General features: G+C 42.8%; 1 protein-coding gene across 1 annotated transcript; it reads right to left on the bottom strand.

Moving 5' to 3' along the window:
• Positions 1-147: 147 nt before the first annotated feature.
• LOC139386701 (phosphatidylinositol 4,5-bisphosphate 3-kinase catalytic subunit alpha isoform-like) lies at positions 148-23,379 on the bottom strand. Its single transcript, XM_071132525.1, has 21 exons — positions 23,016-23,379; positions 21,648-22,058; positions 21,267-21,476; positions 20,766-21,016; positions 18,437-18,682; positions 18,038-18,123; positions 17,797-17,902; positions 17,131-17,283; positions 16,732-16,866; positions 14,683-14,807; positions 14,364-14,445; positions 6,757-6,921; positions 6,356-6,459; positions 5,916-6,087; positions 5,588-5,694; positions 5,290-5,411; positions 5,037-5,115; positions 4,311-4,481; positions 3,836-3,953; positions 3,425-3,576; positions 148-3,122 (listed from the first exon to the last, which is right to left on the bottom strand). Exons 2-21 carry the CDS (start codon positions 21,997-21,999, stop codon positions 2,852-2,854), a joined length of 3,207 nt encoding a protein of 1,068 aa, XP_070988626.1. The 5' UTR covers positions 22,000-22,058; positions 23,016-23,379; the 3' UTR covers positions 148-2,851.
• Between the last annotated feature and the right edge of the window lie 951 nt (positions 23,380-24,330).

Below are 24,330 nucleotides of genomic sequence, written 5' to 3' on the forward strand. Positions count from 1 at the left end.
TAGCCGCATTTCTCTGTCAATATATGGGGACGAGGTTAGATATTACTGAAACGATGTAGGAGTAACTGAGTTTTTATATTGTCCTTTTTAATTATCATGGCATGAGGCAAATGGAAAATAAGAAATTAAATGCATTGGTTCTCAAAATATGAGACAGGGATACAGATTATTTTTATTTTTATTAAACAGTACAATGAGTGAATGAATACAGGGTTCTTTCCAGACATGGTAAAATGAATGAGTATGAAATATTAATTAGTGCATACTACAGGTCAAACAATATTTACAAAGATGAATAGCTAAATAAGAATATCAGCTTTAAAAACATGCAGGATAGCTTTTCACCATTGTGCTTTTACACTGTACTCATAGTCAGAGCAGCAGACCTTCAGTGAAACTCCACTAGATACATTTTCCTCCTTCATTCGTCACTCGTTTCTCATTTCAACGACAACAAGCTGTCTACTGGGGTATAAAAGGATGTATTATGCATAAGTCCAATGTTTTTGGGAGGGTTAGCAATTATATTTTGAGTTTGTCTACATTTAGAATACAAAAATATATTACCTCTAGAGTTATTCAAGGAAAGTGATTTGCACAAAGTAGCAGTTCTCTTCATGGTGTGCCATTGTACCTCACCAGTAACAAAAAAGGTCATTAACATGAACTTCAAGTAAACACTAGTAAGAGAAAAGGATGACATTTCCCACAACAAAAATGAAAATAAACATTTATGATAGCTCTTGCATAGTGTATGTACTATGGGTATTGTAGTTGTCTCGTTTTGACTGGGTCCTGCCCAACAGTCTGTAACCTGTACAGAAACACACACAGTAAATAATTTGGTGAAGCTGGCATACAACTGACTAATAACCTAGCTCTATGCAATGAGCAAACTGCAGGATCCACACTTACAAGGGGAGTTGTCAGGGAAGGGAACAGAAAAAGACACTTGAAGGGAAAACCACATTCACATCAGTAAAAAAAAAAAAAATTCTGTATAGGGAGTTCATATGAAAAGAGAATGCTGAGGAAGTCTGGAATAGTGTCTAATCTATACATACTTGAATTTTATAAAGACAGGGTGAAGCAAATTCCAATTCAGTTGGAGAAAAAATGGTTTCAAACGCTTCCTAAAATGTCTGTTTAGATGTTTCACTGATAGTTTTCCGACCTGTGGGTTGTTTCTTTTCATTAGTTTCCTAAAGTGAAAGGCAGGGTACAATAGCCTTTTTTTCAGTTCTTCCAGAGTCACTCTGTTAGGGAAGAGAAGTGATACTGTCACAGTGCATAATTGTACATTTGTCTTCTGTGTACTGTCTGTACATAGTTGAGACACCCTTAATGCCGTGTATATGCACAATTCAGAGATACTCCCATCTCTTGACCCTACTTTGCCTTGACACCAGTATTACAAGTCTATAGTACAGTACATAAATATCACAATTTGCATAGTGTAACAGCACGGCATTCTATAACATTGCACATCCTTTTCGCCCCCCCTTTCCCTTTAAAAACAAAGCAACCAATAAAAACAGAACGAGGATGAATTTGAATATCCATTTCATCTGGGCGTCGCAAAAGGACTTTACAGTTATTTTCTGTCGGTCATCCAAAACGTCTGCGTTGCAGCCAACGGTGATGGACGGCAGCCATTTTGCACCTGAATGCTCCACGCGTCGTAACACTGACAAACAAATACAAATGTTAGAGATCAGTGCTACACAGAAGATACACAGGGATTGGAATAGTAGTGACTCATTCCCACGGTAAGACCGATAACTAAGCTGTCGGGGGTGTGTGTGTGTGTGGTGAGATATATATATATATATATATATATATATATATTTTAGTACTTTGGCTCAGTAGAAAATAAAGACTCAGAATAATATGTGCACAGTATGGATACGAGACCATTGGGATACTTCTGTACAAAATGTCATACTTGAGGTCACGAAACATGACTGTTTCAATCTGAGGGGACACTGTAATCGTCACTTGAGATCAAACATGGGTCAGAAAGTTCTGCTTGCTAGCCTTAAAATTGACAGCAGATGATGAACGGACATCCTCGTGTCTGTTAACCATGCACCACTGGGATTTAACAATGCTGGTGGTATTCTGGGTAGTGTTCATTGGGCTCCAAGCGGAAGAAAACAGACTGCCATGATTTGTCCAATAAGAAACAATTGTTCACTTTCTGTTGCATGCCCTAATGAACATGACCCTGGGCAGGCCTTCATGGTGTCCTGGCGTGCTAGCAGAATGTAGGTTAGAGATCCACTCTGTCCATAGTAAACTAGTGGATGGGGTACGCTATTTAGGGATGCACAATATCGGATGAAAATCTTTTTTTTTCTTTCTTTTTAAAATCGGCCCGCATATCAGTAGACGTGATATATTGGCCGATAAAGCAATAGATCACCCTTCATATCACTATCGACTGATAATAAAATAGAGATCAGCCGTCATCAAATTGTTTGTAATCATGATTGGTCCCCTAAATTTACAAGGAGAAAACTTTATGGCCATATTGCAATACCAATACGGGAAAAATAATGGCCCAAAAATTATGATTATCGTATCAGCCCATAATTTCCCCCATCGGTGCATCCCTAATATCCAGTTGGCACCCTTCTAACGGATGGGTTCATAAGTTAGCGGATGATTTAGAGACCCGTTCTAGCCTTTCACTTCATCCAACAGCTCTATCCATTCATATCTATATTCATGGGCGCTAGCCCAGTCTGCTCTGCCATCTCTGCTCATGGCGAGCTTAGCTAGCGGATGGTGTCGAGATCCGCCCTTGTCCTCTCTGCGTTGCTGTGGCTCTCCAGGCCTATGGAACCTCTCAGTTCATGGCGTGCTGGCGGATGGTGTGGAAGATCCAGTCCATTTTGGTGGTCCAGCCGCCGTGGTGGGCGTCATTCATCTGCTTCATGAAGTAGTCCAGGGCCTCCTGCTCCGTCTTGTCCAGGGCAAGGGTCTTACGGATGTAGGCGATGTCGTCGAACGACTGCAGCTCGGGCATGCCGGAGCCCAGCATCATGGAGAACAGGTTGATGAAGAGGTTGGCGTGCTGCCGGATGGCCAAGTAGGCCTTGTAGCACATCTCCTGAAACCTGGGGGAGTGGGAGGACATTTGTGAACCTAGCTGGGTTAGGAAGCATGTGTTTTTGTGCTAATAACTGTGCTTCAAAATGGCTCCTGAGGGGATTAATAAAGTTGTAATGTATTACCAGTAGAGCAATGATATCATTCTATATCACAATTTCAGGTTCAGATCAATTAAAAGCTAAATGTAGTCAGAGTTCCCCCATGTAGCCTTTTTTAAAAACACTGCCTTGCACTTCAGAGTAGTGAATCTAATCCCTAATATTCACTGATAGGAAAGTTAACATTAACAAAAATACAGATACTGTACCTCTCAAACTCCCTGGTTTTTGTGCACTCCTGGGTTCCTTTGCTGATAACGATTAAGAAGTCCTGTGTCAAGACAAAAGGCACCCGCTCTCGCTTGTAGCCAAACTTCTTCTTCTTGTGATCCAGGAAATGGCCAAAGTCGATGTGGAATAGCTGCAAGGAGAAAAGACAAAACAAAGAACATCACAAAAACTGCTGACAGGCCTCCTATAACCAGGGAACGTCAAGAGAAAAAAAAAAAAAAAAAGTGTCTTTGTAGGGTTGCAAAATTCCAGTAACTTTCCCATAGATCCTGGTGGAGGATTCCCAGATTTCCTATGTAATTCCAGAAATCTTCACATCAGGATTTCTGGAAAACTAGGTAATTTTGGGAAACATATTAGAATTTTGCAACCCTGAGTCTGTGAAGTACCTGTCCATCATCTTTGACCATGATGTTGCTGTTGTGTCGGTCACCGATCCCCAGGATGAAGGTGGCTACGCAGTATCCCGCACACGACCGTGTGAACAAGTCAATGGCCTGGTCATACCTGGACACATGTCAATGGGTATATGTCATTAGACCAAAGACATGAAACTACAACAATCCTATTGCAGCTAAAGAAAGACATCCATAAGGCATTTTATAAGAATACAGCACATTCCACTTATTGGCAATTCGTGGATACTTTTGCCCTTTCAAGGATTAACCCCCCCATGTGACAGTCTATTCCTTAATATACACCCAATATTTCTAACCACATAATCTAGCATGACAAAGCGTTTAGCACCTAGCATAGCTTAGAAGAACACCATGTAGAAGAAAGTAGGAATGAAGGCCTACTGGTCATGCATTCTAAGATGTATGCTATGCTGTTGTGGCAATTGGAACGTAGCCTAGTGCTCACATCTCTCCCCTGTTCTTGTCCTTGAGCCACTGGTGCAGCGTGTGGCTGTTGAACTGCAGCGCCCCCTTCAGGCCTCCTTTACACTGGATCTGCATGATGGTGTGGGAGTTCCTCACCACCTCGATCAGGCCCACGCAGTCGCCGATGGACAGGCAGCCGTACGGCAACATCCTGGGGACAAAAACAACCAAATAGGATGACCGGTAGGTCTACCATGGCTACAGTCTTTCATCGATACATCATTCATCTACCAGTCATTCCATCTAGATACACATGCATTGATTCCTTCGGTTCAATCAGAAGTGCATCCTGACGGTCAATCCACCAACGGAGATTGGGATGTGATCAGTACAATATGATACAGATCTAAGAAATATTACTCCTAATCTGGAAGTAACAATTCATTTCACTAGGCAAGTCAGTTAAGAACAAATTCGTATTCACAATGACGGCCTACCTATGGAAGCTATACATTCACTCCCTTCAAAAATCAACCCGACTTTCAATCGACCTACATTCTGCCGTTTCGTATCTCATTTAGGCTACACTAGCTTCCAGTTCAGAGTTTACATTATCAGCTCCTACGGAAAGTCATGGACTCAATGTTTAACGGATCGGACGAGTCGCTCCTAATTTTAGGCTCCTTGCCATCAAGGAGAAGAACATGAAGGGTGTAATGGACTATTCATGCGTGCTGCTGCGTTAAGCGGATACAGATACTAGTACCTGAGATCAAGCCCCTGGTTCTGCCAGATGTTCTCCATTATCCTAATGATCTGCAGAGTCAGCATGTCCTGCCTCAGATCTGAAGGAGAGGTGAGAGTGAAATAGCAAGATGAGGAGTCTGAGCTTTGATCACACTAATGCAATATGAATCAGTGCCAGGGCAAAATGGGATTCAGTAAGCATGTTTATCATCTAGTGTGTCCATAGTGAGTCAAGGGGGTTGGGCGATTTGTTTTGCATTAGCAAAATGTACCGTCTCCATTTTTGAAGATGATCTCGTTGCTCTGGAAGAGCAGCTCTGACATCATGTCGGGATTCTCCCAGTTGAGCCACAGAGGCCGTTTGGCCGATGACATCATCCGGCACTCTTCCAAGCTGAAAGAGATGGCAAACGTGTCAACACAGACTCAGAATAACGTTAAGAAAACATTTTGAACACAGTACAGCCTGTCATTAAACCAGAATTTCACAGGACACATTTCTTGGTTTCTTTCTTTAAACATTCAGAAGAATATGTGGACGTTCGTGGTTAAGTCTACTGTGAGTAGTACCGGAGGTTTCCCAGCTGGTGAGCTGGGTTGAGCGGAGAGGTGAAGCTCTGTAGGGCATCCATGTAGTCAGGCCTTTTCATCTGCTCCACCAAGAACTTCATCTGAACCTGAGGGCAGAGAGAGTGCACGCTTCACTTTACTGCAAGTGTAGGGAGTCCATAGTCCTGAAGACCAAGGAGGCCTTTATAGCAGTTCCACACTCCTTTTTGCTTAGTATCTAGTTTGTTGTAAGTAAGAGAAAAACATGATTACAAAAAAAGACTGATCAATTGAGGCTTCCATATTAGGGTGGGAAGTGGAAAGGCCTTGATCACATCACAAACATTACCTTCTGGGCCTCGTCCTTCTTCTCCTGCTTGAGGAGGTCTGTGAGGTTGATGAGCTTCTCCATGGCCTCCACCTGTCTGCTCAGGTGCTTCAGGTACATGCCACAGGCCCGGCAGTAGGACTCCAGCAGCAGACCAAAACGTTGACTCACTGTCTTGTTGTGCATCTCAGACCTGGAGGCAGAGAGAACAACTTTTACGATTGTGCACCCCTATACAAATGTACTAGCAAGACTTTTCTCAATCAATGTAACCTCTAAGCCTTTTCTTTACGTAAACCTTAAAATGCAGAAATTAAGCATGTTCTACAAGATTTTACACCAGCAGAATGGAATTCTGACTGCCTAAGGCAAATTCAAGCAATCCACAACACACACATTTGGTTTCATAAACACCATAAGGCTAGTGGACTAGTATGGAAACAAACAGAAATCAAACTCACTTGAGATGCCAAAAGAAGAAATGGCCTATCCTCTGATTGGTCAAAGCCTTCTTCAGCAGAAAGCGGGCCAGTGGGTTATCGAGGTACTGCTCGTACTTCAGAACCTGGTGGCCAGAAATACAGTATGTTCAGAACACACACCCAAATAAAATGCATCTGATAGGATTAGAAGCCACCATGTAAAAGAAAGCGGTTAGCCTGAGGGGTCATATTGAATTCTTTATGTAGTGTCAAATAATTAAAACACTGTCAAACGTAGGTGTCAAAGCCATTCAAAAACACATCAAGCTGACAGTCAGTGACAGACATGTTGAATCCAAGAATGGTATGTGAATAGAATAGACAAGCCACACCCCATCTCTTGATTCATTACAGACGAAGAGTGGGTCTTATTATTGTACCTGGACCAGCTGAATGAGGTATTGAGAGAGTCTGTCGTCCGTTAAGTATTTTTCAAGGCACTTCACAGCAAAGTCTCGGATCATGGGATCGGGGAAGTTGCAGTCCAGCAACTCCATGGCTTGTTCTGGCTTTATGGCTGGCCAGTCCTTTAAAAGGCAATACATCTGGAACAAAGATAAAAAATTGGAAAAGTATATAAATTGAAATCAAAGTCAGAGGAACAAACTGGAAAACAAAACAGATGACATGACCGTCAAAAATGGCATCCAATGGTTAAATGAGAAAACTGTGGGTGTGTTCGTAAATTCACTCTGGCTACGCTTGTAAATTCACTCCAGCTATCTACTCCAATTTCAGAGCACTCATCTGAGTGTGCCAAAGTACAGAATAACTGATGAAGTTACAAATGTGCAACACCCGTTGAAGTGGACCAGTGTCAGTAAACGTCAGCATAAAAACATAATTCAATTGTTGCCAGCAGCACAGTGACCGTAACCAAGATTCTAGATAACATGAAAACAGCCTAACCAGCTCTGCTAGGGCGAGTCAAATTGTCAGAGTGAGGTGTCCTCATTTGTGTCTGGAAGTAGCTAGCAAGCCAGCCAACATTAGCTTGGGGGCTAGACTGCCGTTGTAAGGTAAGAACGCTTGGATCAACCTTACTCCGCGCTCTGAACGCTCAGAGTGAAACGCTCTTAATTTACAGACAGACAATCTGACAACACTCTGAAATTACAAATGCCCAGAGTGCAATCTAAATTTACCAACACACCCTGTATTAAATTAATGTACACTGAACTAAAATATAAACGCAACATGTAAAGTGTTGGTCCCATGTTTCATGAGCTGAAATAAAACATCCCAGAGAGTTTATATATGCACATTTCTCTAAAATATCACCTTTGCCAAGATAATCCATTCATCTGGCAGGTGTGGCATATCAAGAAGCTGACTAATTAAACAGCATGATCATTACACTGCTCCAACTTGTGCTGGAGACAATAAAAGGCCACTAAAATGTGCAGTTGTGTCACAATGCCAGATGTCTCAAGTTGAGGGAGCGTGCGACTGGCATGTCCACCAGAGCTGTTGCCAGAGAATTTAATGTTAATTTCTCTACCATAAGCCTCCTCCAACATCATTTTAGATTATTTGGCAGTACGGCCAACTGGCCTCACAAACGCAGACCACGTGTAACCACGCCAGCCCAGGACCGCAACATTCGGCTTCTTCACCTGGGGGATCGTCTGAGACCAGCCACCCGGACTGATGATGAAACTGTGGGTTTGCACAACCAAAGAATTTCTGCACCAACTGTCAGAAACCGACTCAGGGAAGCTTATCTGTGTGCTCATTGTCCTCACCAGGGTCTTGACCTGACTGCAGTTTGGCGTTGTAACCAACTTCAGTGGGAAAATACTTACCTTCGATGGCCACTTGCACGCTGGAAAAGTGTGCTCGTCACAGATGAATCCCGATTTCAACTGTACTGGGCAGATGGTGTGTATGGCGTTGTGTGGGCGAGCGGTTTGACGATGTCAACGTTGTGAACAAGAGTATCCTACAGTGGCGGTGGTGTTATGTATGGGCAGGCATAAGCTACGGACAACGAACACAATTGCATTTTATCGATGGCAATTTGACTGCAGAGATACTGTGACGAGATCCTGAGGCCCATTGTCGTGCCTTCCAACTGCCCCCCCATCACCTCATGTTTCAGCATGATAATGCACAGCCCCATGTCGCAAGGATCTGTACACAATTCCTGGAAGCTGAAAATTGGTAAATCCGACCACAACTCTATCCTCCTGATTACGGCTTACAAGCAAAAATTAAAGCAGGAAGTACCAGTGACTCGGTCTATAATTTTTTTAAAAGTGTTCAGATGAAGCAGATGCTAAACTACAGGACTGTTTTGCTATCACAGACTGGACCATGTTCCTGGATTCTTCCGATGGTATTGAGGAGTACACCACAGTCACTGGCTTTATCAATAAGTGCATCGAGGACGTCGTCCACACAGTGACAGTACATACCCCTACCAGAAGCCATGGATTACAGGCAACATTCGCACTGAGCTAAAGGGTAGAGCTGCCGCTTTCAAGATGCGGGACTCTAACCCGGAAGCTTACAAGAAATCCTGCTATGCCCTGTGACGAAGAATCAAACAGGCAAAGCGTCAATAGAGGGCTAAGATTGAATCATACTACACTGGCTCCGACGATCATCTTATGTGGCAGGGCTCGGAAACTATTACAGACTACAAAGGGAAGCACAGCCACGAGCTGCCCAGTGACACGAGCCTACCAGTGACACGAGCCTACCAGACGAGCTAAATCACTTCTATGCTTGCATCGAGGCAAGCAACACGGAGGCATGCATGAGAGCATCAGCTGTTCCGGACGACTGTGTGATCAAGCTCTCCGTAGCCAACGTGAGTAAGACCTTTAAAGAGGTCAACATATACAAGGCTGCGGGGCCAGATGGATTACCAGGACTTGTGTTTCGGGCATGTGCTGACCAACTGGCAGGTGTCTTCACTGACATTTTCAACATGTCCCTGATTGAGTCTGTAATACCAACATGCTTCAAGCAGACCACCATAGTTCCTGTGACCAAGAACACAAAGGCAACCTGCCTAAATTACTACAGTGCTTTGAAAGGATGGTAATGGCTCACATTAACACCATTATCCCAGAAACCCTAGACCCACTCCAATTTGCATACCGCCCAAACAGATCCATGCAATCTCTATTGCACTCAACACAGCCCTTTCCCACCTGGACAAAAACAACAACTATGTGAGAATGCTATTCATTGACTACAGCTCAGCGTTCAACACCATAGTACCCTCAAAGCTCATCACTAAGCTAAGGATCCTGGGACTAAACACCTCCCTCTGCAACTGGATCCTGGACTTCCTGACGGGCCGCCCCCAGGTGGTGAGGGTAGGTAGCAACACATCTGCCACGCTGATCCTCAACACTGGAGCTCCCCAGGAGTGCGTGCTCAGGCCCCTCCTGTACTCCCTGTTCACCCATGACTGCATGGCCAGGCATGACTCCAACTCCATCATTAAGGTTGCAGACGACACAACAGTGGTAGGCCTGATCAACGAAGAGAGCCTATAGGGAGGTCAGAGACCTGGCCGGGTGGTGCCAGAATAACAACCTATCCCTCAATGTAACCAAGACTAAGGAGATGATTGTGGACTACAGGAAAAGGAGGACCGAGCATGCCCCCATTCTCATTGACGGGGCTGTAGTGGAGCAGGTTGAGAGCTTCAAGTTCCTTGGTGTCCACATCAACAACAAACTATAATGGTCCAAACACACCAAGACTGACGTGAAGAGGGCACGACAAAGCTTATTACCCCTAAGGAAACTAAAAAGATTTGGCATGGGTCCTGAGATCCTCAAAAGGTTCTACAGCTGGTTGCATCACTGCCTGGTACGGCAATTGCTCGGCCTCTACAAGGCACTACAGAGGGTAGTGCGTACGGCCCAGTACCTCACTGGGGTGAAGCTGCCTGTCATCCAGGACCTCAACGAGGCGGTGTCAGAGGAAGGACCTAAAAATTGTCAAAGACCCCAGCCACCTCAGTCATAGGTTGTTCTCTCTACTACCGCATGGAAAGACGTACCGGAGTGCCATGTCTAGGACAAAAAAGCTTCTCAACAGTTTTTACCCCCAAGCCATAAGACTCCTGAACAGGTAATCAAATGGCTACCCAGACTATTTGCATTGTGTGGCCCCCCAACCCCTCTTTTTACACTGCTGCTACTCTGTTTATCATATATGCAGTCACTTTAACTATACATTCATGTACAGTGAGGGAAAAAATTATTTGATCCCCTGCTGATTTTGTACATTTGCCCACGGACAAAGAAATGATCAGTCTAAAATGTTAAATGGTAGGTTTAGTTGAACAGTGAGAGACAGAATAACAAAAAAAATCCAGAAAAGCTCATGTCAAAAATGTTATAAATTGACTTGCATTTTAATGAAGGAAATAAGTTTTGACCCCTCTGCAAAACATGAGTTAGTACTTGGTGGCAAAACCCTTGTTGGCAATCAGAGGTCAAACGTTTCTTGTAGTTGGCCACCAGGTTTGCACACATCTCAGGAGGGATTTTGTCCCACTCCTCTTTGCAGATCTTCTCCAAGTCATTAAGGTTGAGGCTGACGTTTGGCAACTCAAACCTTCAGCTCCCTCCACAGATTTTCTATGGGATTAAGGTCTGGAAACTGGCTAGGCCACTCCAGGACCTTGTGCTTCTTCTTGAGCCACTCCTTTGGTTGCCTTGGCCGTGTGTTTTGGGTCATTGTCATGCTGGAATACCCATCCACGACCCATTTTCAATGCCCTGGCTGAGGGAAGGAGGTTTTTACCCAAGATTTGATGGTACATGGCCCCATCCATCGTCCCTTTGATGCAGTGAATTTGTCCTGTCCCCTTAGCAGAAAAACACCCCCAAAGCATAATGTTTCCACCGCCATGTTTGATGGTGTTCTTGGGGTCATAGCCAGCATTCCTCCCCCTCCAAACACGGCGAGTTGAGTTGATGCCAAAGAGCTCCATTTTGGTCTCATCTGACCACAACACTTTCACCCAGTTGTCCTCCGACTCATTCAGATGTTCATTGGCAAACTTCAGACGGGCATGTACAGTGCCTTGCGAAAGTATTCGGCCCCCTTGAACTTTGCGACCTTTTGCCACATTTCAGGCTTCAAACATAAAGATATAAAACTGTATTTTTTTGTGAAGAATCAACAAGTGGGACACAATCATGAAGTGGAACGACATTTATTGGATATTTCAAACTTTTTTAACAAATCAAAAACAGAAAAATTGGGCGTGCAAAATTATTCAGCCTCCTTAAGTTAATAGTTTGTAGCGCCACCTTTTGCTGCGATTACAGCTGTAAGTCGCTTGGGGTATGTCTCTATCAGTTTTGCACATCGAGAGACTGACATTTTTTCCCATTCCTCCTTGCAAAACAGCTCGAGCTCAGTGAGGTTGGATGGAGAGCATTTGTTAACAGCAGTTTTCAGTTCTTTCCACAGATTCTCGATTGGATTCAGGTCTGGACTTTGACTTGGCCATTCTAACACCTGGATATGTTTATTTTTGAACCATTCCATTGTAGATTTTGCTTTATGTTTTGGATCATTGTCTGGTTGGAAGACAAATCTCCGTCCCAGTCTCAGGTCTTTTGCAGACTCCATCAGGTTTTCCTCCAGAATGGTCCTGTATTTGGCTCCATCCATCTTCCCATAAATTTTAACCATCTTCCCTGTCCCTGCTGAAGAAAAGCAGGCCCAAACCATGATGCTGCCACCACCATGTTTGACAGTGGGGATGGTGTGTTCAGCTGTGTTGCTTTTACGCCAAACATAACGTTTTGCATTGTTGCCAAAAAGTTCAATTTTGGTTTCATCTGACCAGAGCAACTTCTTCCACATGTTTGGTGTGTCTCCCAGGTGGCTTGTGGCAAACTTTAAACAACACTTTTTATGGATATCTTTAAGAAATGGCTTTCTTCTTGCCACTCTTCCATAAAGGCCAGATTTGTGCAATATACGACTGATTGTTGTCCTATGGACAGAGTCTCCCACCTCAGCTGTAGATCTCTGCAGTTCATCCAGAGTGATCATGGGCCTCTTGGCTGCATCTCTGATCAGTCTTCTCCTTGTATGAGCTGAAAGTTTAGAGGGACGGCCAGGTCTTGGTAGATTTGCAGTGGTCTGATACTCCTTCCATTTCAATATTAATCGCTTGCACAGTGCTCCTTGGGATGTTTAAAGTGTGGGAAATATTTTTGTATCCAAATCCGGCTTTAAACTTCTTCACAACAGTATCTCGAACCTGCCTGGTGTGTTCCTTGTTCTTCATGATGCTCTCTGCGCTTTTAACGGACCTCTGAGACTATCACAGTGCAGGTGCATTTATACAGAGACTTGATTACACACAGGTGGATTGTATTTATCATCATTAGTCATTTAGGTCAACATTGGATCATTCAGAGATCCTCACTGAACTTCTGGAGAGAGTTTGCTGCACTGAAAGTAAAGGGGCTGAATAATTTTGCACGCCCAATTTTTCAGTTTTTGATTTGTTAAAAAAGTTTGAAATATCCAATAAATGTCGTTCCACTTCATGATTGTGTCCCACTTGTTCTTGATTCTTCACAAAAAAATACAGTTTTATATCTTTATGTTTGAAGCCTGAAATGTGGCAAAAGGTTGCAAAGTTCAAGGGGGCCGAATACTTTCGCAAGGCACTGTATATGTGCTTTCTTGTGCAGGGGGACCTTGCGGGCGCTGCAGGATTTCAGTCCTTCACAGCGTAGTGTGTTACCAATTGTTTTCTTGGTGACTATGGTCCCAGCTGCCTTGAGATCATTGACAAGATCCTCCCGCGTAGTTCTGGGCTGATTCCTCACCGTTCTCATGATCATTGCAACTCCACGAGGTGAGATCTTGCATGGAGCCCCAGGCCGAGGGAGATTGACAGTTATTTTGTGTTTCTTCCATTTGCGAATAATCGCACCAAATGTTGTCACCTTCTCACCAAGCTGCTTGGCGATGGTCTCGTAGCCCATTCTAGCTTTGTGTAGGTCTACAATCTTGTCCCTGACATCCTTGGAGAGCTCTTTGGTCTTGGCCATGGTGGAGAGTTTGGAATCTGATTGATTGATTCTGTGGACAGGTGTCTTTTACACAGATAACAAACTGAGATTAGGAGCACTCCCTTTAAGAGTGTGCGCTTAATCTCAGCTCGTTACCTGTATAAAAAAGACCCCTGGGAGCCAGAAATCTTTGATTGAGAGGGGTCAAATACTTACTTCCCTCATTAAAATGCAAATCAATTTATAACATTTTTGACATGCGTTTTTCTGGATTTTTGTTATTCTGTCGCTCACTGTTCAAATAAACCTACCGTTAAAATTATAGACTGATCATTTTTGTCAGTGGGCAAACGTATCAAATCAGTAGGGGATCAAATACTTTTTTCCCCTCACTGTACATACTACCTCAATTGGGCCGACCAACCAGTGCTTCCGCACATTGGCTAACCGGGCTATCTGCATTGTGTCCCACCCACCACCCCCACTTTTACACTACTGCTACTCTCTGTTCATCATATATGCATAGTCACTTTAACCATATCTACATACTACCTCAAATCAACCTGACTAACAGGTGTCTGTCTGTATGTTTGCCTCGCTACTTTTATAGCCTTGCTACTGTATATAGCCTGTCTTTTTACTGTTTTATTTCTTTACTTACCCATTTTCCACCTAAAACCTTTTTTGCACTGTTGGTTAGAGCCTGTAAGTAAGCATTTCACTGTAAGGTTGTTGTATTCTGCGCACGTGACAAATAATAACTTTGATTTGACTGGTTTTCCACACCCCTACTTAAAGGATAGCTGTATTCGCAGTCATGTGAAATCCATAGATTAGGGCCCAATTTATTTAAATGGACCGTTTTCTTTATATGAACTGTAATTGTTGTGTTTATATTTTTGTTCAGTGTATATCAAATGTCCCCTTGCCATGGTAGGCTATAAAGACAGCAATTGAAACGAGAGACTGTTTACCTGTGCAACCTCATCCCTGGAGTTCCATTTCACTGCCAGGAGAATCTTGGGCAGTATCTCCGGGATACTAACACAGTAATGTCTACAGTAAGAGAAAAATAGCAAAAATTTGAATGTAGAAAATTGCTTTCCTCCATTAAGATCACACACTTCTCAAATCATGAGCAGCACACATCTTGTTATTATAACCAGCACCTTGAGCAAGTAACCAAACTATTTCAGGTGTAAGAAATGTTGGATAAATCTTACATGGGTTTTGTTTATGCTTTTTTCATAATATAAATATATGTATTTGTTGATAAAGCACACAGAGTAATACCTGTGCCTCCAGAGGAAGTCCTTCTCCTGCTCAGTTATTTCAGACAGTGGGTCTCTGTTACACACCAGGCGCAGCTGTTCGTTGTCGCTGTCCGTCAGAGGGTTGTCCCTTGCCAGTCTGTTACTCTGCAATAGAGAACATTATGATGCTTATTAAAACTACAGTATAATCACTCAGTTGTAAAAGGTTTCGCAATAGAAAACGAAACCTGAGTTGATATTGGACACACCGGTTCACACCTGGTTCAAAGCATTTTGTTCATGTTTTGTGCCTCATGAACATGTCACCAGTGTCTCCTGGGGCATCTCTAGTAGACACACACACACACACAACTTGTCAACAGCATTAACCCTTTGACATGTACGATCACATTTGTGATAATTGTTGAGTGGTCCCTGCAGCGTACCGTTGCAAATATGTGATTGAAACAGTAGCAACCAAACGTATGTTGTAACAAACACATCTAACCAGCATTGTTGTCTGAAAAGCATCTAAATAATGTTGTGTACTGATGGGAAATAAAAGGTCTTTACAACTTTATCCCTAAATGTAAACTTCAGCCAATCATACGGAACACATCCACAGTCATTACATAAACCAGTATAAATAACAGGCTTTGCTGAAAGAAAAAAAAAGCCACTAACTTAACAGCTAGACTTGTTTACAATGTACCACATCTCTGGTAAGCACAAGGGAGTAATATTGTTTAGAAAATAGATGCGTGGGAGCTAAGCTATCAGCAGCTAAATTCTTTATGATGGCAGCCATGTTGGTTTATGTTTGACAAGCGAAAACTCCCTAATCCCAGAATGCCTTTGACTACAAGATGCAAATAATCAAAGTCAAAGATGGCTGCTCCCATTGCCTGAAAAATATGAACTTATTTGTAATGTTCTGAAGTGGCCAAACACGTTTGATGTAAAACATTATCACCTCACAGATCATCACTACAAATACAAGCTAGCCTAACTGTAGCGCGAAAGTTAAACACGGATGAAACCCTTTTTAGGGAGGGGGTTTATGATGCAGGAAATATTACTATGATGAGGGATTTATCAATAAAAGGGGGGCAAACACAGAAGTTCATAATAAATAAAAACCCTGAGGTACCATAGATACAATCGGATGCCACGTTCATGGGAACTCTGAAATCTCAGACATCCGATTTTAGTGCATTGAAGACAACTGTTAACTTAGGGGGGAGCTCAGGCTGGGAAAAATGCCAACTCTGAATTCCAACTCGGGAACTCAGGGCTCTTTCTAGAGCGCAGACTTTCCGACCTGAAGATCACTGACGTCGTTTAAAAAAAAAAAAAAGTTTTATAACATCTTTGGTCTGACAACCAGAATGCATTGTATAATGGCAACGAACATGGTGCCACACATAGCTGGCAAATAGGTTAGCGCATCATAATAAGAACAACCATTCAACAAAAAAAAGTATTTTACACACATCATGTGTCCATTACAATCTATGCAAGAATCAGAATGCATGATTTGTCACCAGTACCTGAAAACATACAGTACCAGTCAAAAGTTGACACACCTACTCATTCAAGGGTTTCTTTATTTTCACTATTTTCTACATTGTAGAATAATAGTGAAGACATCAAAACTATGAAATAACACATTGAATCATCTATTTAAAAAAAAAAAAACATTAAAACAAAGCTTCAAACATAAATTGTCCGCAACAGTGAAATGGGCTACTTCTTTTGTGAATTAATAAAGAAGCGGAACACACCTCAACTGTTAGAAAATTAAACCTGTCCGAAAATAATTTAATTGACATAGCCTATAGATAATTAGTAGGCAGCGTGCCTTGGTTTGAGGGCAGCACGGGTTAACTGTCCTGCTGTGTAACAATCACATTTTGTAACAGGGAGTACATTCAGACATCAAAAGCATAATTTTTTTTTTTTTAAATACACTTGTGCGACTGTTACACAAGATATTTGGAACTCATACGTGAAAAGGTTAAATCATTACAACAGATTAACATACAATGTCAATATTGACTTAGACCAAACAAAAACACTTGGGACTTACCAAACCGGTGTGGCAATAGTTGAAGCCCAGCTCCCGGGATATGTTCCAGTTGGCGTGCTCCTCGATGGCCGGCATGTCGGGGAACTTCACTGGGTTACTGAAGTGGTCAAACTCCAGCTCCAGGCAAGGGGTTTCCTGTGGGCCCAGAGCAATATAATTGAAAGGTCATTTGGGGTCATCCAAAAGGGCTTATGAGAACAACGGCACCCTATTATTGTGGAATTAACTTGTGTGTCAATGAGTAATTAATAAAGATGGATAAGAGGCTTAGACAGTGAGAGGGGAGATGCAGATTATTTCTAACTGTAGCTTTGTTTGTGTGTGTGTGTGTGTGTGTGTGTTAGATCCAATGCATGTCTTTCCATATGCGTGTGTAGCTAGCTAGCCAACACCTCAGACCTTGTTCGGATTGGAGCCGGTGACTCCGATAGCATTGAGCAGGTCTTCCAGGCCATGGGGCACGGGCCATAGGTTGAGGGCCATCTTTCCAGCCACCAGCGTGTGGGTGTAATCAAACAGGTTGATGTTTCCCCAGGCTAGTGGACAGTGCTCCTGCAGCAACATTAGCACAATGATGGATTGTAGTCAATGTATGGAGTTGCATTGAAATTGGGATCGATGTAAATCGAGGTTAAAAATGTATAAAGAGGATATAGAATCCCAAGCTATACAAGTACGAGATTGAAAGCTATTGTTGTGCAAAAAAAAAAACGCATGTGACACACAAGTAGGATTTGTCAAAGCCAGGAAAGTGAGTGGTACTGTTCATATCAATTACACTACCCAAACACTCAATTAATTTACTTTTTCCACGTCTCCATGTATTCCCCAATCATTATTAATCTACACCAGGGATCTCAAACTGACTGGCGGCCCGGAGGCCACATCAGGCCCAAAAGCTGTTTCCCTCCAGCCTCCATGACAACAGTAACAACGACATTAACTCAAAATACCTTGGGGCCAAAGACCCGATTTACACTATTGATACTTTGGTCAAACCAAAGTAACTATTTTCTGTCAGAAACAACAAATGCCTGAAACCGGTGGGCAGGAGGGAGAGCTCACCTCTTTGGCCCCCTTCCTCCCTTTCACAGAACAGATTGACAGACAGAGTCGGGCAGCGCGGGGGATGTCTGGAATATACATGTCGTAGTTCAGCCACTCGTTCCACCTTGGATGTACAACAAAAACATTCTCTCAAACAGACATCCCTATGAAGCTAACATTAAGTAGGCTACACTACAGTATGTGATTTAGCAAGTACTTCATTAAGAAAGTAATTTATTATGGATGCAGGATGGCATACCTGGGGTTTGAGCATGGCACGCGCTGAGTGTTCACGTTGTCACAGAGCTGCTCCCCACCGTGGTAAATCCCAGTCCGGACGTAGATCTAGATCAATAGCAGAGACACACATGAATAATTTACATAGATGTCTTTGACAGAAAACCTTTATTGCACTACTAAAAACAACAATGACATCCAGAACATTTGGGCCCCAAACGTGATCTAAAATGTAGTTCCCCTTTTCCACGAGGACCTGCACTGAACAGAACTGACAACCGGGATCAGTGAGGATTGTTTTGGGGGAAGCAGGGAGGTTCTTCTTGAACTTGTTTAATAAGAACATGGGTTTTTGTTTTCCGTTGCAAAACATTTTGATACGCCCTAGTGAACACCACCCAAAGGTCCTCAAGTACAGTACCTTGTCAATGTCCCTGATGTTGACATTGACGTAGGTGGCACACAGTATCCTTATCCTCAGAGTGCCGTTGATGGTCCACAGAGACTTGGTGGCCGTCTCACCGTTCATGTAGGGAGTGGCCGTGGAGATGCGGCGGGCATACGAGGGCATGGTAAAGGTATCGATGGGCAGCTGTGAGTACAGGCTGTCCTTGGCCATTAGCATGAGGTTGGGCATGCGCCCCAGCATGATGCAACTCCTCACGTACTGGGAAGGAAAGGCAATAGACATTAGAACATTAGACGCTACACCAAGCGTTTTGCACAGTTGCTATTACCTATGTAACATTGCTTGCTAGTAGAGGTCGACCGATTAATCGGAATGGACGACTAATTAGGGCCGTTTTCATAACAATCGGAAATCTGTATTTTTGGACACAGATTTGGCCGATTTGTTTTTACACCTTTATTTAACTAGGCAAGTCAGTTAAGAACACATTCTTCTTTTCAATGACGGCCTCGGAACAGTGGGTTAACTGCCTGTCCAGGGGCAGAACGACAGATTTTTACCTTGTCAGCTCCGGGATTCAATCTTGCAACCCTACAGTTAACTAGTCCAACGCTCTAACCACCTGCCTCACGAGGAGCCCGCCTGTTACGCGAATGCAGTAAGAAGCCAAGGTAAGTTGCTAGCTAGCATTAAACTTATCTGATAAAAAAATATCATAATCACTAGTTATAACTACACATGGTTGATGATATAACTAGTTTATCTAGCGTGTCCTGCGTTGCATATAAATCGATGCAACGCAGGGGGATGATTTAACAAAAGCGCATTTGTGAAAAAAGCACAATCGTTGCACGACTGTACCTAACCATAAACACCAATGCCTTTCTTAAAATCAATACACAGAAGTATATATTTTTAAACCTGCATATTTAGCCAAATTAAATCCAGGTTAGTAGGCAATATTAACCAAGTGAAATTGTGTCACTTCCCTTGCATTCATTTTGCACGCAGAGTCAGGGTATATGCAACAGTTTGGGCCGCCTGACTCGTTGCGAACTAATTATGACATAACATTGAAGGTTGTGCAATGTAACAGGAATATTTAGACTGATGGATGCCACCCGTTAGATAAAATACGGAACGGTTCCGTACTTCACTGAAAGAATAAACGTTTTGTTATCGAAATGACAGTTTCAGGATTTGACCATATTAATGACCCAAGGCTCGTATTTCTGTGTGTTACATTATAATTAAGTCTATGATTTGATATAGCAGTCTGACTGAGCGATGGTAGGCACCAGCAGGCTTGTAAGCATTCATTCAAACAGCACTTTTGTGCGTTTTGCCAGCAGTTCTTCCCTGTGCTTCAAGCATTGCGCTGTTTATGACTTCATGCCTATCAACTCCCAAGATTAGGCTGGTGTAACCGATGTGAAATGGCTAGCTAGTTAGCGGGGTGCGCGCTAATAGCGTTTCAAACGTTACTTGCTCTGAGACTTGGAGTAGTTGTTCCCCTTGCGCTGCATGGTTAATGCTGCTTCGAGGGTGGCTGTTGTCGAAGTGTTCCTGGTTCGAGCCCAGGTAGGGGCGAGGAAAGGGACAGAAGCTATACTGTTACACTGGCAATACTAAAGTGCCTTTAAGAACATCCAATAGTCAAAGGTATATGAAATGCAAATGGAATAGAGATTTAGTCCTATAAATACTATAACTACAACCTAAAACCTCTTACCTTGGAATATTGAAGTCTCATGTTAAGGAACCACCAGCTTTCATATGTTCTGAGCAAGGAACTTTTACATGGCACATATTGCACTTTTACATCTCCAACACTTTGTTTTTGCATTATTTAAACCAAATTGAACATGTTTCATTATTTATATTTGAGGCTAAATAGATTTTTATTGATGTATTATATGAAGTTAAAATAAGTGTTCATTCAGTATTGTTGTAATTGTCATTATTACAACTAAAAAAAATGTAAATGTCAGATTAATCGGTATCTGCTTTTTTGGGTCCTCCAATAATCGGTATCTGCTTTTTTGGGTCCTCCAATAATCGGTATCGGCGAAAAATTATACTCTGTCGACCTCTACTAGCTAGTCATTGGACAGTCATTCAAACATGCTACAGACAGGATTCAAAGAAAGAATGTCCCCAACATTCTTTTTCAAAGACAAAGTTTCAAATCCCCGACTGTCGTCAAAAAAAGCCTTATTTGGGAATTTCTTCTTTCGATTCGCTCATATTCAAAAAACACACAGGCAAGAGACTAACTACAGATGTTTGAATGTAACCCTATTCAAGATATGGAGTAGGCATCAGAGCAGTGTGTGTTTACCTTGTATTGACTCAGGGGGTATTTCTCCAGCAGGTACTCGTCGCAGCCGCACACCTTGAGGATGTACTTGCCCTGATACTCCTGCACGCACATCTTGAGCTGCTCGTGGGACAGCAGCATGCTACGTGTCTTCTTGCGGATGGCCTCTGCGATCACGTGCTCCGGCACGCAGTCATGGTTGATCTTCAGCGTGTACTTCTGCTTGTCGTTGCTCGGTGACACGATGACCCATATGACCACTATGATTTGACCTGGAGGGAAAGAGGAATAAACGTGTTATTAAAGTATCATAACGTGGTAAGCCAAGTAAATGTAAGTTCAAGTCTTCCACCACCCACCCCGAAACAGCACACGTCACCAAACATGTATTTAAAACAAGTGGATGGTGGTTCTGTCAATGCTTACAATAGGCTATTTTGATACAAATTTAGGCTGTACGTGGCTGTGCCATTTTCCCTTTGCCACAGACCCCAAAACTTCATTGTGTCTCCCATGTCCTACCTTTGTCAAGCTTATTGAAGATGTGCTTAGGTAGTTCTACTGACGACTCTACATTGGGAGGGTAGACGTACAACGCTCTACTGATGGGTCCGTTAGTGTCTCGGAGGTCCACAGACTCCTTGCAGACATTTAATATGTTCCTTCTAAAGTCCTGGACCTCTGCGTCCTTGACCAGGTCAAACTCGCATATCGGCATTCCTATGGCAAAACCTGCACAAAAATAAAAAATTCATGCACTTCCACAGCTACATTTTATCACGCTTTATCCTCTCAGTATTCATGAAATTTGAGGGCTTGATTTGAAAACGGCCTGAGGTCACACCCTTCTCTGTGTGCTTATGCGACGTCAGTGACTTTGTATAAAGAATACAAGAGACATACCAATTTCTCGGTTGAGTATTTTCTCCTCTCGGTTGCCTACTGGCTCGATGACTTTCAGGAAGGCCTGAAAAAGCCTTAGGTCGCACAGTCTCCTCGTCTCATCGTAGAACTCCTCTCTCTCAGCCTCTTGGGTAACGCTGACAAAGATGTAGGAGGTCTCCTCCTGTAGGAGGTGGTGGAGCGGATACTTCCTGGCCTCCTTGAAGAGTTCGTGTTTCACCGAAATGAGTGTGGCCTCACGTGTGCACTCCAATGTCAGAATCATCCCATTGGGGAGAAGGCAGTCCACCATGATGCTTGGGGGCATCAAGTGCATGCCCCATAGTTCCCCCGAAGATGGCCTGGGAGGCATGGTGGTCGGGCCGGCTGCTCCTCACTATGCTAATAATTACAATGAGTTGGGTCGACCAGCTGGAGAGAGAGAGGCAATTACATAAGATGCAGTGACCCATTTATAAAATTTCCATTCTGCATGAGATAGTTAGCTACTAAATATGTTTAATGAGAGCAGAGGCATTGAGTGCAAGTGCTCACTAATAACTATCATTTTATAGCAGGCAGTTGCTTACACTACATTATAAAATAATAAGTTATATTGTTCATTGTCCAAAAAAAATGGAAATGCATGGGGACTGCTCAAGCAGGAAACTACAGTTCCTCTTGGACAGATGTTGCTCGAAGAAAATATTTTACATAACAATAGACAGTTTGATAGCTACGTGGAGAGGTTGACAGGTCACTCACTGTGTAATCTGACAAACTAACAGTGGTGAAGCAAAGTGTCACAAGTAATGGAACGGGAAGACTGTAGTTAGCTAGTTAGTTAATGAAGTAGCTACCTAGCATGCTAACTAACAGTTAGCGGTTTAGAGAATTTTGTAACATCATTAATTCTGTCCTATGGGTATATTAGGATGGCACACGTTTGAGAACTAACCGGCAATTGTTATTTACTCACTAGAATGCATCTATAGCTAGTGAGTGACAGGGTTAAACTTAGCTAACTAAAACACCGGTGCCGCTAGCTAGCTAACAAACCGCTACGTTAGCCATTAGCAAGCTAGTTGTTTGTGCAGACTTAGCTAGGCTAGCTGGCACAAGCTCAATGTCCAATGTCAATGCCTCATCATATTTACAACTAGCCGTGTTGTCGTCTCGTTAAATTATGTATTTATTAGTTATGATTGTCTTTTGACACCATTTTCTATTTTATGACAAAATACCTGGCATTTGCAGGCAAACATTAGTTTGGTTATCGTCTCGCTCAAGTAACGCCCTGTTTTCAGTCATAACATGCAACTTTCTCCCGAGAACAGCTAGCAAATGAGGCAACTGTGAGCTAGCTAGCTAAACAAACCATATTCCTACCCGTTTTAGACCTCTCGCCCTCAGTCGTAGCGCTGGCTTGCTACTCCATCCAAATGTCTGGACAGTCCGGTTTCTCAACAAAGACGTCTTTCGCTGTCAATATGAATGTTTTCCCAAATAATAAGTCCATTACATTCCATGTCGTGATGCCCAGCTGAATAGCGAAAAAACGGCATTTTGATTGCTCGCAAGCCGCTGGTCAGAGAGCTTAATGTTCGTTTGACAAAGCTGCCTGCCTGGCGGTTTCCACTAGCTTCTATAGCCACAAAATCCAAATTGACAAAAGAAGATATATACAGCTGTTTGGTCTTAATATAAGGTTAGGGTTTAACATAAGGTTGGCAGTGTGGTTTAGGTTAGGATTAGGTTTAAAATACAATTTTAAGAATATACATTTTAGAAATGGGCGGGGTTTAGGACTTTGTGGCTATAGAAACTAGTGACGACCATGGCATCGGGCTTTTGACCTCGGAAGACATGATGCATAGAATGTTCTTTCTGTCTTCTATTCAAACAATTTATGCCATCTCACCAACAGCATTTAAAATATTTGACATACAATTTAAAAGTGTTAAAACACTCAAAAATATTTGTAAGAAAACACAGTCCTGAAATAAAAGCGTTATATTCTGACAGCATTGCAACAAATCAAGTAAAAAAAAGCATGACCATAAATATGGAGATGTAAGACAGGGGTAGCCAACAGTAGTTGGTAGCCAGGGATGGTAAACAGGAGGGATGAATCTGTTTGAATGCTGGACGTGAACAAAACCCTGCACTTACAGTCCACCAGAACAATTAGTCCTACTGGTCACTCCTTATGGCTATCGATCCAAAACTATGTGTCACGCCCTGACCTTAGAGATCCTTTTTATGTCTCTATTTTGGTTTGGTCAGGGCGTGAGTTGGGGGTGGGCATTCAATGTTTTGTGTTCTAGGTTTTCTATTTCTGTGTGTTTGGCCAGGTGCGATTCTCAATCAGAGGCAGCTGTCTATCGTTGTCTCTGATTGAGAACCATACTTAGGTAGCCTTTTCCCACCTGTGTTTTGTGTTTTTTTTGTGTGTGTGTGTCTGCACAAGACAGAACTGTTTTGGTTATTCAGGTTTTAGTGGTCAGTTTAAAACTCATGAACACGTGCTGCGCTTTGGTCCACACCTTCTTCAAACAGTCGTTACACTATGCTTCTGGTCAAGGGGGCAACATTGTTATGAAGGGGACAGCAGAGGGGGTCAAATTCAAGGAAGCCACCTTTCTTGCTTGTAAAAGATTTACTGCTTTCCATTGCTGTCAGAGGGAGCTGGACGTGGGCAAGT

Source organism: Oncorhynchus clarkii, chromosome 28, assembly GCF_045791955.1.
Source record: "Oncorhynchus clarkii lewisi isolate Uvic-CL-2024 chromosome 28, UVic_Ocla_1.0, whole genome shotgun sequence".
Taxonomy (NCBI): Eukaryota; Metazoa; Chordata; class Actinopteri; order Salmoniformes; family Salmonidae; genus Oncorhynchus; species Oncorhynchus clarkii.